This window comes from Trachymyrmex septentrionalis, unplaced genomic scaffold (genome assembly GCF_001594115.1).
Source record: "Trachymyrmex septentrionalis isolate Tsep2-gDNA-1 unplaced genomic scaffold, Tsep1.0 scaffold15, whole genome shotgun sequence".
NCBI classification, from domain to species: Eukaryota; Metazoa; Arthropoda; class Insecta; order Hymenoptera; family Formicidae; genus Trachymyrmex; species Trachymyrmex septentrionalis.
Window position 1 is genome coordinate 1246555 of NW_017304653.1, and position 11571 is coordinate 1258125.

Here is an 11571-nt window from a genome sequence, read left to right on the forward strand (position 1 = left end):
TTTTCATCAAATTGCAAAAAGCAAGCAAAAGTATATTAACTAAGAGAGCAATAAGAAAAATAAAATTTATCTCCTTTTAAGAACTGAGCTTGATACTCAAGCTCCTTTCTACATCTCTGATAGAATTAATTCATTTCCTATACTTCAACGACAGAGCAGGACGGAAGTCGCGAAAATTCATTTCCATGCCTTTTGTTCGTTACCCGATTTAAGTGACACTTGGTCGAATTGACGAGTTAGATTTCCGTTTCGTCTCACGTCTCAAAGGCCACGAGCAGACACACAAAACGGAACTTGACTCAAGACGAAAGGACATCCGCCCTTTAAAGTTCTATCTATAATTGCTCGTGCATCAGCAATAAAATACAATAGAACAGTACATCAGTGCTTAGAATTTAATTACAGAAATGATATAGATATTTTTAGCAATATTCTTATTAATTTACTTTATCATAATTTTCTACAGGTTTAATTTAATGTATTATGATATTTTATATAAATCGAACTTTTAATTTATATTTTTAGAACGGGTATCCAGCGCGACGACGTTCCCTCGTAGACGATGCCCGTTTTGAAACGCTCGTCGTCAAACAGACGAAGCAGAGTGTACTCGAGGAAGCTCGACAACGAGCGAATGGTAAGTCTTACGAATGTCTGGCATGATTAATTCTTTTTACTATCATATACGAGTATATAATCTCCATTACCGCATCAATGTTTGACGTATAGATATGTATAGATATGTATATTTTTCTATTTGCTATATATACGCATGATTTACTGTATAAAAGATTATGATCTTAAAAATGAAACATATCCCTTTGCTAACGCTGTACAAGCGCAGAGAGGAGTATGTAATATATGTATATGCATGCTCATGTTAATGCATGACGTGTTTCTTTGTTATCGAATAGATACGAACGCGGATCAGACAATTACTTGTACTAAGAAAAAAGGACAAGAAGATAATTACATCGACATTTCATCAAGTGATGATGAACAGGTGGAATCATTAGTTTGCGCAGTGCAGGAGGAAGGTTTGTATCTAGATGTTGTCAAATTTATAACGTTCTTTGAATATATAATTGGAGGCGTGATATGCATAGGACATAATTGCATTGAGTACCATCATTAATATAATTAAGATAACTTTATTTAACGTAGTAACAATCCTCGTGCATAATATTTATAATGTTTACTATATCCCCGTGCATAATATGTATAATGTGAAATTGATTGACGTCAAATGCATCTGCCACCAAGTATTCAAGAATGCATAAATGTTGCATATATATATAGCATGAGCACGGAACTTGTAACTTTCAGAAGCGAAAGCGGAGGCTTCATCAGACAGTGATGGAAAACCGGATGATGATGACGATGATGGTACGTACATCTTCTGTTCCTTTGATCATAATTGCGTCCAGTTCTAGCAAAATGTCACATTGCGCAATAAAAGTAAGACAGGAAGTGGGTGATTGCGTGCAAAGAGGGTACGCACGTGACGTGGTATACGATGGAAAGATAGGAAGGTAACGATAAATGGAGGGTGAAACGATCGCCATTGTCGACAGTCGACTAGGGCGAGTGCTCGGCCGACACTTGGAGTGAATTACGTCTCCGAGCTATTTCCGTCTTTTTCCAACCCGTCTTCGCCCCCCGAAGCCGCTTTGTGCATTTAGAATCGTATTACCGGAGCAGAGCCTTTCTCGAGATTTCACAAGCGACCCTGCGTGGCCGCAGTAAATGTGTGTGTGTGTGTGTGTGTGTGTGTGTGTGTGTGTGTGTAACACGGTTATTCCTTTTCGCGTTGCCTTCCATCTCACCGGCACGTCCGCGTCCGCGACAATGACGGCTACTTTTACCACTTTTCCGCCGCCCCCGCGACCAAGTAGATGGTACCGTTTCCGACGTGACGGCAAAGCGCTATGCGAAAATGGACTTTGAATTGCCCGATTATTACCGCGGAAGTCACTTAGGGTACTTGCAAGAAATCATGCCTAAAAAGAATCGCTCCTGGGAAAGTTTTATAAGTCGAATTTGCGCTTTTCTTATTTTATCTATTATCAAAACGCTCGTGTACATATTTTCTCAAATGTCAAATCTACATAAAACTGTGAAATAAATGATGTCGCGCATTTCCTGCGGATAATTCATTATTTCGATCACGCGACATATACCGAGAGTGTCTTTAATAATTGATCGAGAAGGCCGACATTGGTTTATGTTTCCGTCTAACCGTATTTGTATGAGTTTTCTTCGTCGTCTAACCAAACGAGTTGTATAACACGTATTGATTTCTCAATCGATAGATCAAGACAAATAGAAGAACAAAGAACTATTCGTCTTATTTAGTCGAAAAAATTCGCGAATCGTTGTTAATGTTGAGTTGTCAAATTAAGAGTGTGGCAACAAATAACGAATTGCAAATTATGATTTATAGCCGAGATGTAAAGACGAGTTGTGTGACGTAGATTAAAGTTATTTATTTTAATTTTTTTTTAATTATATTAATATTGTACACGAATAAGTTATTCTAGTGTCCCACAGAACAATGTTACTTTGCAAATGAAAATCTTTTTAAGAGATGTCTTTTTAAGAGAAATCTTAAGAAAAATTATTTGACGGATAATTCGAGTTCATTTAGAAAAATGTTTGATGTCATTATCAAGCAAAAGAGCTAGACGATGTTCGATTTTTCACAGATGCCGGATTAACCGAGGAGGAAGTAGTGCTCGCGAAAACTATAGCCGAATCTCCGGATAGCGAGCAGAACGTGCAGAAAGCGGCGCTGGTATTGAGATTGCGAGAGGGTATCGGCTCTCTAGGCAGGATCCTAAAGACAATCGAAAATTTCAAGGGCACGATCACTCATGTCGAGTCACGGCCCTCCAAGAAGGAGGGTCTGCAGTTCGAGGTCTTGGTCAAGATTGACATGAGCAGACAGAGTCTGTTGCAGTTGATTAGAAATCTACGACAAAGCTCGGCCTTGGACGGCGTAAACCTGCTCGCCGACAATTCCGTCAGCATCAAAGATCCCTGGTTTCCCCGTCACGCCTCCGATCTCGACAATTGCAACCACCTAATGACTAAGTACGAGCCGGATCTCGACATGAATCATCCAGGCTTCGCCGACAAAGAGTATCGCGCTCGTCGCAAGGTCATTGCCGAAATTGCTTTCGCTTACAAGTACGGCGACCCGATACCTTCTATTCCTTACACCGAGACAGAAAACGAAACTTGGTCGCGCGTCTTCAACACTGTGTTGGACCTGGTGCCGAAACACGCGTGCATGGAATACCAGAGAGTCTTCAAGAAATTGCAAGAGGAGAGGATCTTCGAGTCTCACCGTATACCACAGTTGCAGGAAGTCAGCGATTTCTTGAAGAAGAGCACGGGATTCACTCTTCGACCGGCCGCCGGTCTCTTGACAGCGCGGGACTTCTTGTCCAGTCTTGCCTTCAGAATATTCCAGAGCACCCAATATGTCCGCCATATCAACAGCCCGTATCACACTCCCGAACCGTAAGTGCTTCTAATTTTTATCATTTTTTTACTTTCGTTTGTTCGAATTTATCGGGATCAACAAATAATTATTCGAATAGAGTAGTCACTTTTTTTCAACGTTTCTGTTACGTTTAGATTATTCGAAAAAATGGATAAATATTAAATTTAAATATATTGAACATGCCATTTTATTCGGCATAAGCTGTAAAGTATATAGATAAAAAGAACATACTGTACATGACTAGTTCATAATGAGACTCGATAAAATATCGCTTCGAAGGCATAAAGCTGCAAAGCATCTTTACATAAAAATCGGACATTGTAAAGGTCGCTCTGGCTCCGCATCATGGCTGTCCCTCCATGTCAAACTGTAAGGCAATCGATATTGCGTTATGACGGGAATCTGCACCCGGTGTTACACAGAGAACGATGATAATAGAATTACTGTGCCTCTCTAAGCTCGTAATGGAACTCTAATTGGCTTTTAACGACACGATGGCGTTGATAACTCAGTTCCACAGTTACGAACTCGTTTCTCCGCGTAGCGATCCACGTCACAGTATGATTTCCAAGAACTCTAGATAGCTTTGCAAATTATAAGAATGGAATAGCTCCTTGAGAGAGAGAGAGAGAGAGAGAGAGAGAGAGAGAGAGAGAGAGAGAGAGCGTATCATTTATTTGATGGATTTTAATTAATTTTAGCATGTTCAATTTATTTAATGCAATTAAAATTCTACTGTAAAATTCGATGTAAAATTAAACATTTAAATATTGCAAATTGCAATGATTTAATTACAAATCCTCACATTTGAAATTAACTAAGCGATAAATTTAAATATGAAACGAATAAAGAAAAATAGAATGGATAAATTTAAGAGTACGAATTTTAAGACAAGCACGTGGCAATATTCTTTAAGTTTCTTTAATTTCATTTGCAGAGATTGCATTCACGAACTCTTGGGCCATATGCCGCTTTTGGCCGATCCAAGTTTCGCTCAATTTTCGCAAGAAATTGGATTAGCGTCTCTTGGCGCTTCAGATGAAGAAATCGAGAAGCTATCAACTATTTACTGGTTCACGGTTGAATTCGGATTATGTAAGGAAGGTCCTGAAGTCAAGGCTTATGGTGCTGGCTTGTTGTCAGCTTACGGTGAACTCTTGCACGCATTGAGCGATAAATGCGAACATCGAGCTTTCGATCCGTCAATTACCGCTCTCCAGAAATATCAAGATCAAGAATACCAACCGATATATTATGTGGCCGAGAGTTTCGAGGATGCCAAGGAGAAATTCCGTCGTTGGGTAAGTACGAAAATACTAATTATTTCCAATGTGTTTGATGAAATGTGTTTTGAGTAAATGCTTTATGCTCAGTATTACCTAACCCGTAAAATGAATTTCGAATTAAATCTCTTTTTTTCTCAACAATTTGCAAACAAAGTTTTCAATTCTTGCTTTCAATTCTAGATGTACACTTATCGATAAATTCAAAAGTATTAAAATCGTACGTAAAAGTAGAGTACCAGTCATCTCTTTTACGTTCTTAATTTCTTTAATATTTTTTATTTTCATTTATTGCAAATAAAGGAAGCTAATAGCTGTTCACTTCCGCTATCTGTATTATTTCTCACTTTGGTAGAGCTTAGTCATGAACCTTGGTTTCTCTTACAGGTGGCCACTATGAGCCGACCATTCGAGGTCAGGTTCAATCCGCATACGCAACGCGTCGAAGTCCTTGACAGTGTTGATAGACTGGAGGGTATGATTTCCCAACTCAATACCGAGATGACCCACCTTACGAATGCCGTCAATAAAATGAAAGCGAGACAATTTGCGTAAGGATGAAAACTTCCGCGTTTTCGTTTATGATTCGATTATTCCTTTTGCGAACCATCGAACCTCGAAATCGATCACTTAGCCAATTAAATAATCTTTAAACTCTTCGGTGACAATAATTTTCGATAATCTATCAAAGAATAGCAGATAATTATTATACTATAAAAAAACGTTCTTCCTAGTAATTGTAACAGAGCTTAATGAGTCTTTTAATGGTACATTTCGAAAGCGTACCAGTAATTTTAAGGAAGTTATAAGACCATCGCGAAAGAGTTATTTGTTTTAAATAAGAAAAATATATTTTGAATTGCATCGAAACTTCAGCTTCCAGGTTCGGTGGAGCATATCATCTCATTATCATAATTTTTATTGCGTAATTCGTCCTTCATTTCGTGTATAAAGTCGTTCATTTGCGTTGTTATATGCGTGTACGCGCACTGAATATAAACAGTGAATCTGATTATAAACAATGACGTTACTCTACTTTGATGCACGCGAAGCGTGTCAGCTTGTATTGCGTTTGTATTACGTTTCGTCAAGATAATCATACTTAATTAAGTATACTTAATTAAGTAAATTGTGACAGTCCAATCTTTTGTTCTTAGACACCAAATGAGCGGAAATACATATCACAAGATTATCTTTGAATGGAAATGGAATAGCATTGTCTTTTTTCATCAATAATTGCGCGTACATGCATATGAAAGATTCTCAAAAATATTATATTATTATTAATTATTATTATTTCGTTCTATTCTATTATATAATATTGTATTATTATGCTAGTACGTTACGTTATATATAGATGAATTTACTTAATCCAGCAGACACTGGCATCTGTCTCGATAATTCGTAGTACAGTCTATTTAGCGAAAGTTATAACGCGAGATGGTTGTAGCTAAAAATTATATCGTAGTCTTGTAGAACTTGTAGAATTCGCGGGATTGATTCCTCATCGCGATAGAATTTGTTGTTCAAACTTGAGCGTACAGTATTCTCTTCTTTCGCGAATTAATTATAATGTCACACGGTGGCTGTATGGAGTTTCGTTGAGTGGTTCTCCCGGACTAGCCGATAAGAAGTGACCGTTCAATAAATGTTCTTATTGGCTTGTCGCACTTAGAATTTTAAATTTAGAATTTTAATTTAGAACCTATATCGAATTAAACAGTATTTCGTAAAGAATATCTTTAAGTTGTGTTCTTACTTAGATAGTTCGCATCTGGGCGCTGTATCGTTTCTTGTTCGATCGAACTCTTTGGAGATAGTAGTCCCCAAACAGTTACGGAAGTCACGAAGCGATATTGCTTTAGAAAGATAATACTATATTAGCGAGTAGTGCGAGTCCCCGCTTGCGCACGCTATGTTATCGCATCGACCCGTATGAGATATTTTTCTCGTACGTGTACGTGCATGTAACCCACCCTTGTTAGATTGTAGTAAAGACGGTTAATACTTATGACATGTTTCCTTTGTATTATATTGTAAAGTACTCAAAGCATAATAAAAAATTAAGATATGAATCTTACACGTGTCATTATCTTTTTACGCGATACGTCTGTAATTACAAAGTGAAAATCCTGTAAATGCGTGATATAACTATTGACTTACGGCCATATTAGCCGTTCATCAAGCATAATTAAGGCGTAAGTTCAACATAACTGGAAATACGTGAAACGAAGTGAAATTGCCTCTTACGTTGTGACGAACATCGCTTCAGAATGCATGTGTCACTCAAATTCTTTCTTCTTTTTCTCTTTTATCCGGAATATCTTGATTAATAATAAAAATATAATAATGAAAAATAATACTTAAGCAAGTGCATCTAATCATCGTTTATCATGAAATTTATAGTACTCATCGTCGCGTTTGCTACGCAATGCGTGTACGCCAAATCGCGAAATGGATATGGTAAGAGAAAGTGATGTCTTCTCTCGTCATTCAAGTGACTTCCTTCTTTACTCATCAGGTTATTTCGACGAGAAATTCTGCGTGCTTGAGTGGATCACCTACCTGAAGCGACTCTCGTTAATCGCGTTAATGTTGTGTGGCGTCGTTTTGTATTACATGCCCAAGTCACGTTCATGTAAGTAAGAAAAGGAAAAAACGTCAAGTGAAAGGAAAAAAAGAGAAGAAAAAAGAAAGAGAGAGAAAGAAAGAACTTTTATCACCGTTTGTAATTTTTATCATCGTTTATAATTTTTGATTGACTTTCGGATATAATTAAGATTTTATGTATTATAATATTACATTACGAGAACATTTTTCTAACCTTAAACTTCCACAATTTATTGTTAAAAATATTACAAATCTGTATCGTTTATGTTTTTAGTTACAGTAATCCATTTAAGGTTTCAATATATTATATTTTAATTAAGCTAAAAAGAAAAATTTGTCAGGATTTTCAGATTTATATTTTTGTTCAGCTTTAATTATTTATTAAACCATAAAGAGAAAAGAATAAAGTGGAGTGTATTAAATTCATTCAACAACTAGAAAAATTACTACAAATTCTTATAATGTATAAATAAATTATGTTATAAACAAATTATATTACATTTTATATGCTTTTTTAGATGCTCGAAGAGCATGTTGCATCTTGATAGATACTGTTGCAAATGGATTAAAGTTTGCCTTAGATACAGATGAAGTTAAACATGAAAAGATAAAAACGAGATATGAAAATGAAAGTAAAGTACTAAGAATACAAGAATTATACAGAAAAGTATACGAGGAAGATACAAGAAATAGTCAAAAATACATTAACAAAACGAACTTGGATAACAATAATCATAAATCAATAAGGTCAGTCATATTTTGCTTAGTCTTTCTATTTACGAAGATAAATCAGCTAGTAACTTATGAAAGCATATTTTATTATGCAAATAATTAATGTCCTAATAAAGAATATATAAGAATTTCATATATAGAAAACACAAAAGTAAGAAATTTCGCGCAAAGCACACTATCGGTGGAAAACATGAACGTCATCGACATAATCGTCATCATCAAAATGCGATCAATAATATGTTGCCGGAATCCAATGCAATGATAACCGCGTATGTATATGAAATAGGATCATCATATCAACTTACGTAATTATATCACTGTCAGACTATTGATGAAATTGAACTTAATACATCGAAAATTATACATTTTCGATAAAGAAGACACATGCCGCGCCATATCACTCATTTGACCTTTTACGTTCTTATCTTTAAAATTTCATTTAGTTAATACATGAAGAATGCAAATGGTCGTTTAATAGCATGTATCTTTTAGGAATAGCTATATCTTTTGTACAAGAATTCATGCAATATAATGTTTATTATAGAATATATACTTAATAAAAATATGTGTATTAATAACTTGTAGCAACAAGTCACAGCAGATAACAATAATCGATGAGAAATGCAAAAAAGACAATGTAATAGTCCTACAGGATACTATTCTGAAAACAACGTGCACAATGTCGGCGGATAAATTACAAAATAATATTGATTCGGAGCAAGAAAATTCTTTAAATAAGAAGGCAGATTCCAGCACGATTTCAGAAATTATTGATAAAAATGATACCAAGTATAAACTGATGTGCGAAAGCAATGATTATCAAGAATATAGTTATATTAATATTAATGTATCAATGGCGAAAGTTTCCGATAAAATTTAATTTGAAATTTAATGAGAAATTATGTTCATTTTTTGAAAAACAAATATTGGTGATAGCTGCAGAAAAGCAAATAAGAATTTTATAGCAAGAAACACAATTTTTCGAGATTATAATGTTTCAGGAAATTCAAAACTTCATCCCAAAAACAGGAGAACATAAGCAACATCGATACTAACACAAAAATGCAGACTAAACAAAATTTTGATGGTATGGTATGTGTACATGCGCATGCAATCATTATATTATATTGTAATAAATATAATATTATTATTATTTCTGAATTAATTATCATATTCTAATTCTTCTTCAAATTAAATAGCATTTTATATTTTATAATTTAAATTTTATAATCTAAAAGATCACGTTTTTCAGAAGTACGAAGAAGTTACAGTTCTTTCCCGACGTCAGTCAAGTAAAGATTGCGTGACAATCATAAACAAGCAAATGGATTCTCGTTATGGTAATTTATATTAGTATACCATTTCATACTCGTATGTTATTAAATAAAAATAAATTATCAATTTATTAGGTACAGAAAAACTATTCACAAAGCGACATGATGGACTTGGAAAAAAAACCCATCGATTTTCTCATGATATAAAAAGTTTTACTCATGATTGTTATGAAAATTCATTGATTACAAATAGTACGTGACGTAGGATCAATAAATCCAATACTAAAATTAAATCGAAAATAAAATAATCTATTTTGAAAGATTATCACACGATAAATACTTAATATACAATACTTTGATATAAATTTAATTATTTTTTACTATTTTTATCATTTTTAAAAACAATTGTTACAATTAATCGTAATATATAATATATTTTTATGAAGATTATTATACTTTTAATCTTGTATTCTGATGACAATTCTTCCCAGATGATAACTTTCCCATAAATAATATGTTTAATTACAACATTAAAATGCAAGAGCTTATTGGAAATGTTTATTTAAAAAAAATATAATCAATTATAATAATTATTACAGCAGAAAATATAATTTTTTTTGAAGAATTCTAAAATTAATTGAATCGTTATTCAGATCGGGTTAAACCAATCCTACTGCGAGTTGTAAACTGGTTTTTTGGTGGTTGTCCAGCATCAAGACAACGTCGAGAACAGATTGACGAAGTCGGAAAGGAAGAAATTTTCGAATCTACCAACACGTGGCTCCTCTAAACGAACAAAGTACCTGCAGCAGTAAAGTGCAAAGCTGTCGATAAACGCAGAGATCTATGTCTTCATCTTAATGTAATATAAAATTACATAATTGTAAAATTATAGTAAATTGTTACTTGACAATTTTTAGTATTAATTTTTTTACATAGCAACAACATTTATTTTTACTGACATATCTTTTTCAAGAGTAAATTTATATGTTTCTTCTTTTCTTCATTTCCAATTTTCTATTAATACACCTAATAAAACATAAACATCTAAAATTATATATTGCACTATTCATTCCATGCACACATACTATATATTTAATAATGTTATTATTAAATAGAAAATCTTGCGTTCAAAAAGTGTAATTTTTAATATTTTACAAATGTGGATAAATCTTTGCATTTAGATTTTTCTTCGTTACAAATTCTCACGAAAAGACAACTAATATATTCTTATAAAAACATTGTATAAAGTAAATGTACTAAACAGTCAGTGGACTTGATTCAACTACTGGACAAAATGACAAAAATTTTAAATATTACTCTCTACATCTGAATCAATAGATAATCACTGAGATTATCCAGTGGCACTGATTCAAATGTAAATAGTAAGCTTTTAATAATACGTGCGACTCTAAATAAATTTGTTGTTTATAAATTTATTGTCGTACGTATCATTAAAAGCTTAATATATATATATATATATATTATATTTGAAATTTTTTGTCATTTCATCCACTAATTGGGTCCATTAATTTTATATAGCATTTAATAAAAATGATTCAATATAATTACTTGTAAAATTGTCACTAATCGCGATTCCATCGATTTGGCAAAATTTCCGCGTTTCTAGGAAACATTGGTTACATCGCGATTATCCATCGCGTCGCGGCGCGTACGTTCATTCCAATTATATCCCGACGCGAAGACGGCACGTTCGTGAGCTTCGGAGGGACATCGGCCGTTTCAAATCTCGACCTTCGTCTGCGCACACATCTGTACCGGAAGCGGGTACCGCATGTATATGGCTTAAGAGCAATAAGGGAACCAGCGGGCCTCGCGAGCCGCAAGAAGAGAATGGGGCGAGACAGTCGCGCTAAGACCAAGATCCGCGGCGGTTCACAAAGCCGCGAATTCGAATGAAACTATTGCCATTCACGTGACAGACGCGCAATCAGCCGATCTGTCTTCTTCCGTTTTTTTATCATTCAATCGTACCAATAAGTTTGCTGTGCCTTATCGCTAGTGTCTCGTGCGTTTGATCTATTAATCTTAGGCTACCAAATTCATTGTCAATAGATAATTTCGTGAAACATTCTGTATTTCAAGTTAGAACTATGCATTCTTATCATTATCCGACAAAGTTTAATTGCAATATGAATTGATA

At 34.4% G+C, this 11571-nt stretch overlaps 2 protein-coding genes across 7 annotated transcripts in view; both read left to right on the forward strand.

Annotated features, from left to right (window-relative positions):
- The window catches only part of LOC108745814 (tyrosine 3-monooxygenase), a 17502-nt gene extending 10841 nt beyond the window's left edge, over positions 1 to 6661 (forward strand). Inside the window, 6 exon segments of the mRNA XM_018482185.1 lie at positions 493 to 637; positions 915 to 1037; positions 1327 to 1386; positions 2706 to 3525; positions 4446 to 4809; positions 5179 to 6661. Coding sequence (XP_018337687.1) covers positions 493 to 637; positions 915 to 1037; positions 1327 to 1386; positions 2706 to 3525; positions 4446 to 4809; positions 5179 to 5346 — 1680 coding nt within the window. The 3' untranslated portion in view covers positions 5347 to 6661.
- A 383-nt stretch (positions 6662 to 7044) lies between these two features.
- Positions 7045 to 11565, forward strand: LOC108745829. Of its 6 annotated transcripts, XR_001939122.1 has the most exons (10): positions 7046 to 7254; positions 7313 to 7429; positions 7920 to 8148; positions 8274 to 8438; positions 8719 to 8934; positions 9135 to 9225; positions 9386 to 9473; positions 9543 to 9659; positions 10061 to 10269; positions 11038 to 11565. XR_001939122.1 is itself a non-coding variant. In XM_018482213.1 (9 exons), exons 1-9 carry the CDS (start codon positions 7185 to 7187, stop codon positions 10195 to 10197), a joined length of 1173 nt encoding a protein of 390 aa, XP_018337715.1. In that variant the 5' UTR covers positions 7045 to 7184; the 3' UTR covers positions 10198 to 10319. The 6 variants fall into 6 exon arrangements, 5 of the variants coding, with proteins under 5 accessions (XP_018337715.1, XP_018337713.1, XP_018337712.1 ...); XM_018482213.1 differs by lacking the exon at positions 11038 to 11565 and having other exon boundaries at positions 7045 to 7254; positions 10118 to 10319; XM_018482211.1 differs by lacking the exon at positions 11038 to 11565 and having other exon boundaries at positions 7045 to 7254; positions 9389 to 9473; positions 10061 to 10319.
- Positions 11566 to 11571: the final 6 nt, after the last annotated feature.

Excerpts from the sequence above, each read along its gene's own strand:
- LOC108745829 (XM_018482210.1), top strand. The coding sequence starts at position 7,185 with ATGAAATTTATAGTACTCATCGTCGCGTTTGCTACGCAATGCGTGTAC. Across the intron at positions 7,255-7,312 it reads CAAATCGCGAAATGGATATG|GTTATTTCGACGAGAAATTC; the intron begins GTAAGAGAAAGT and ends TTTACTCATCAG. Across the intron at positions 8,439-8,718 it reads GGATCATCATATCAACTTAC|CAACAAGTCACAGCAGATAA; the intron begins GTAATTATATCA and ends AATAACTTGTAG.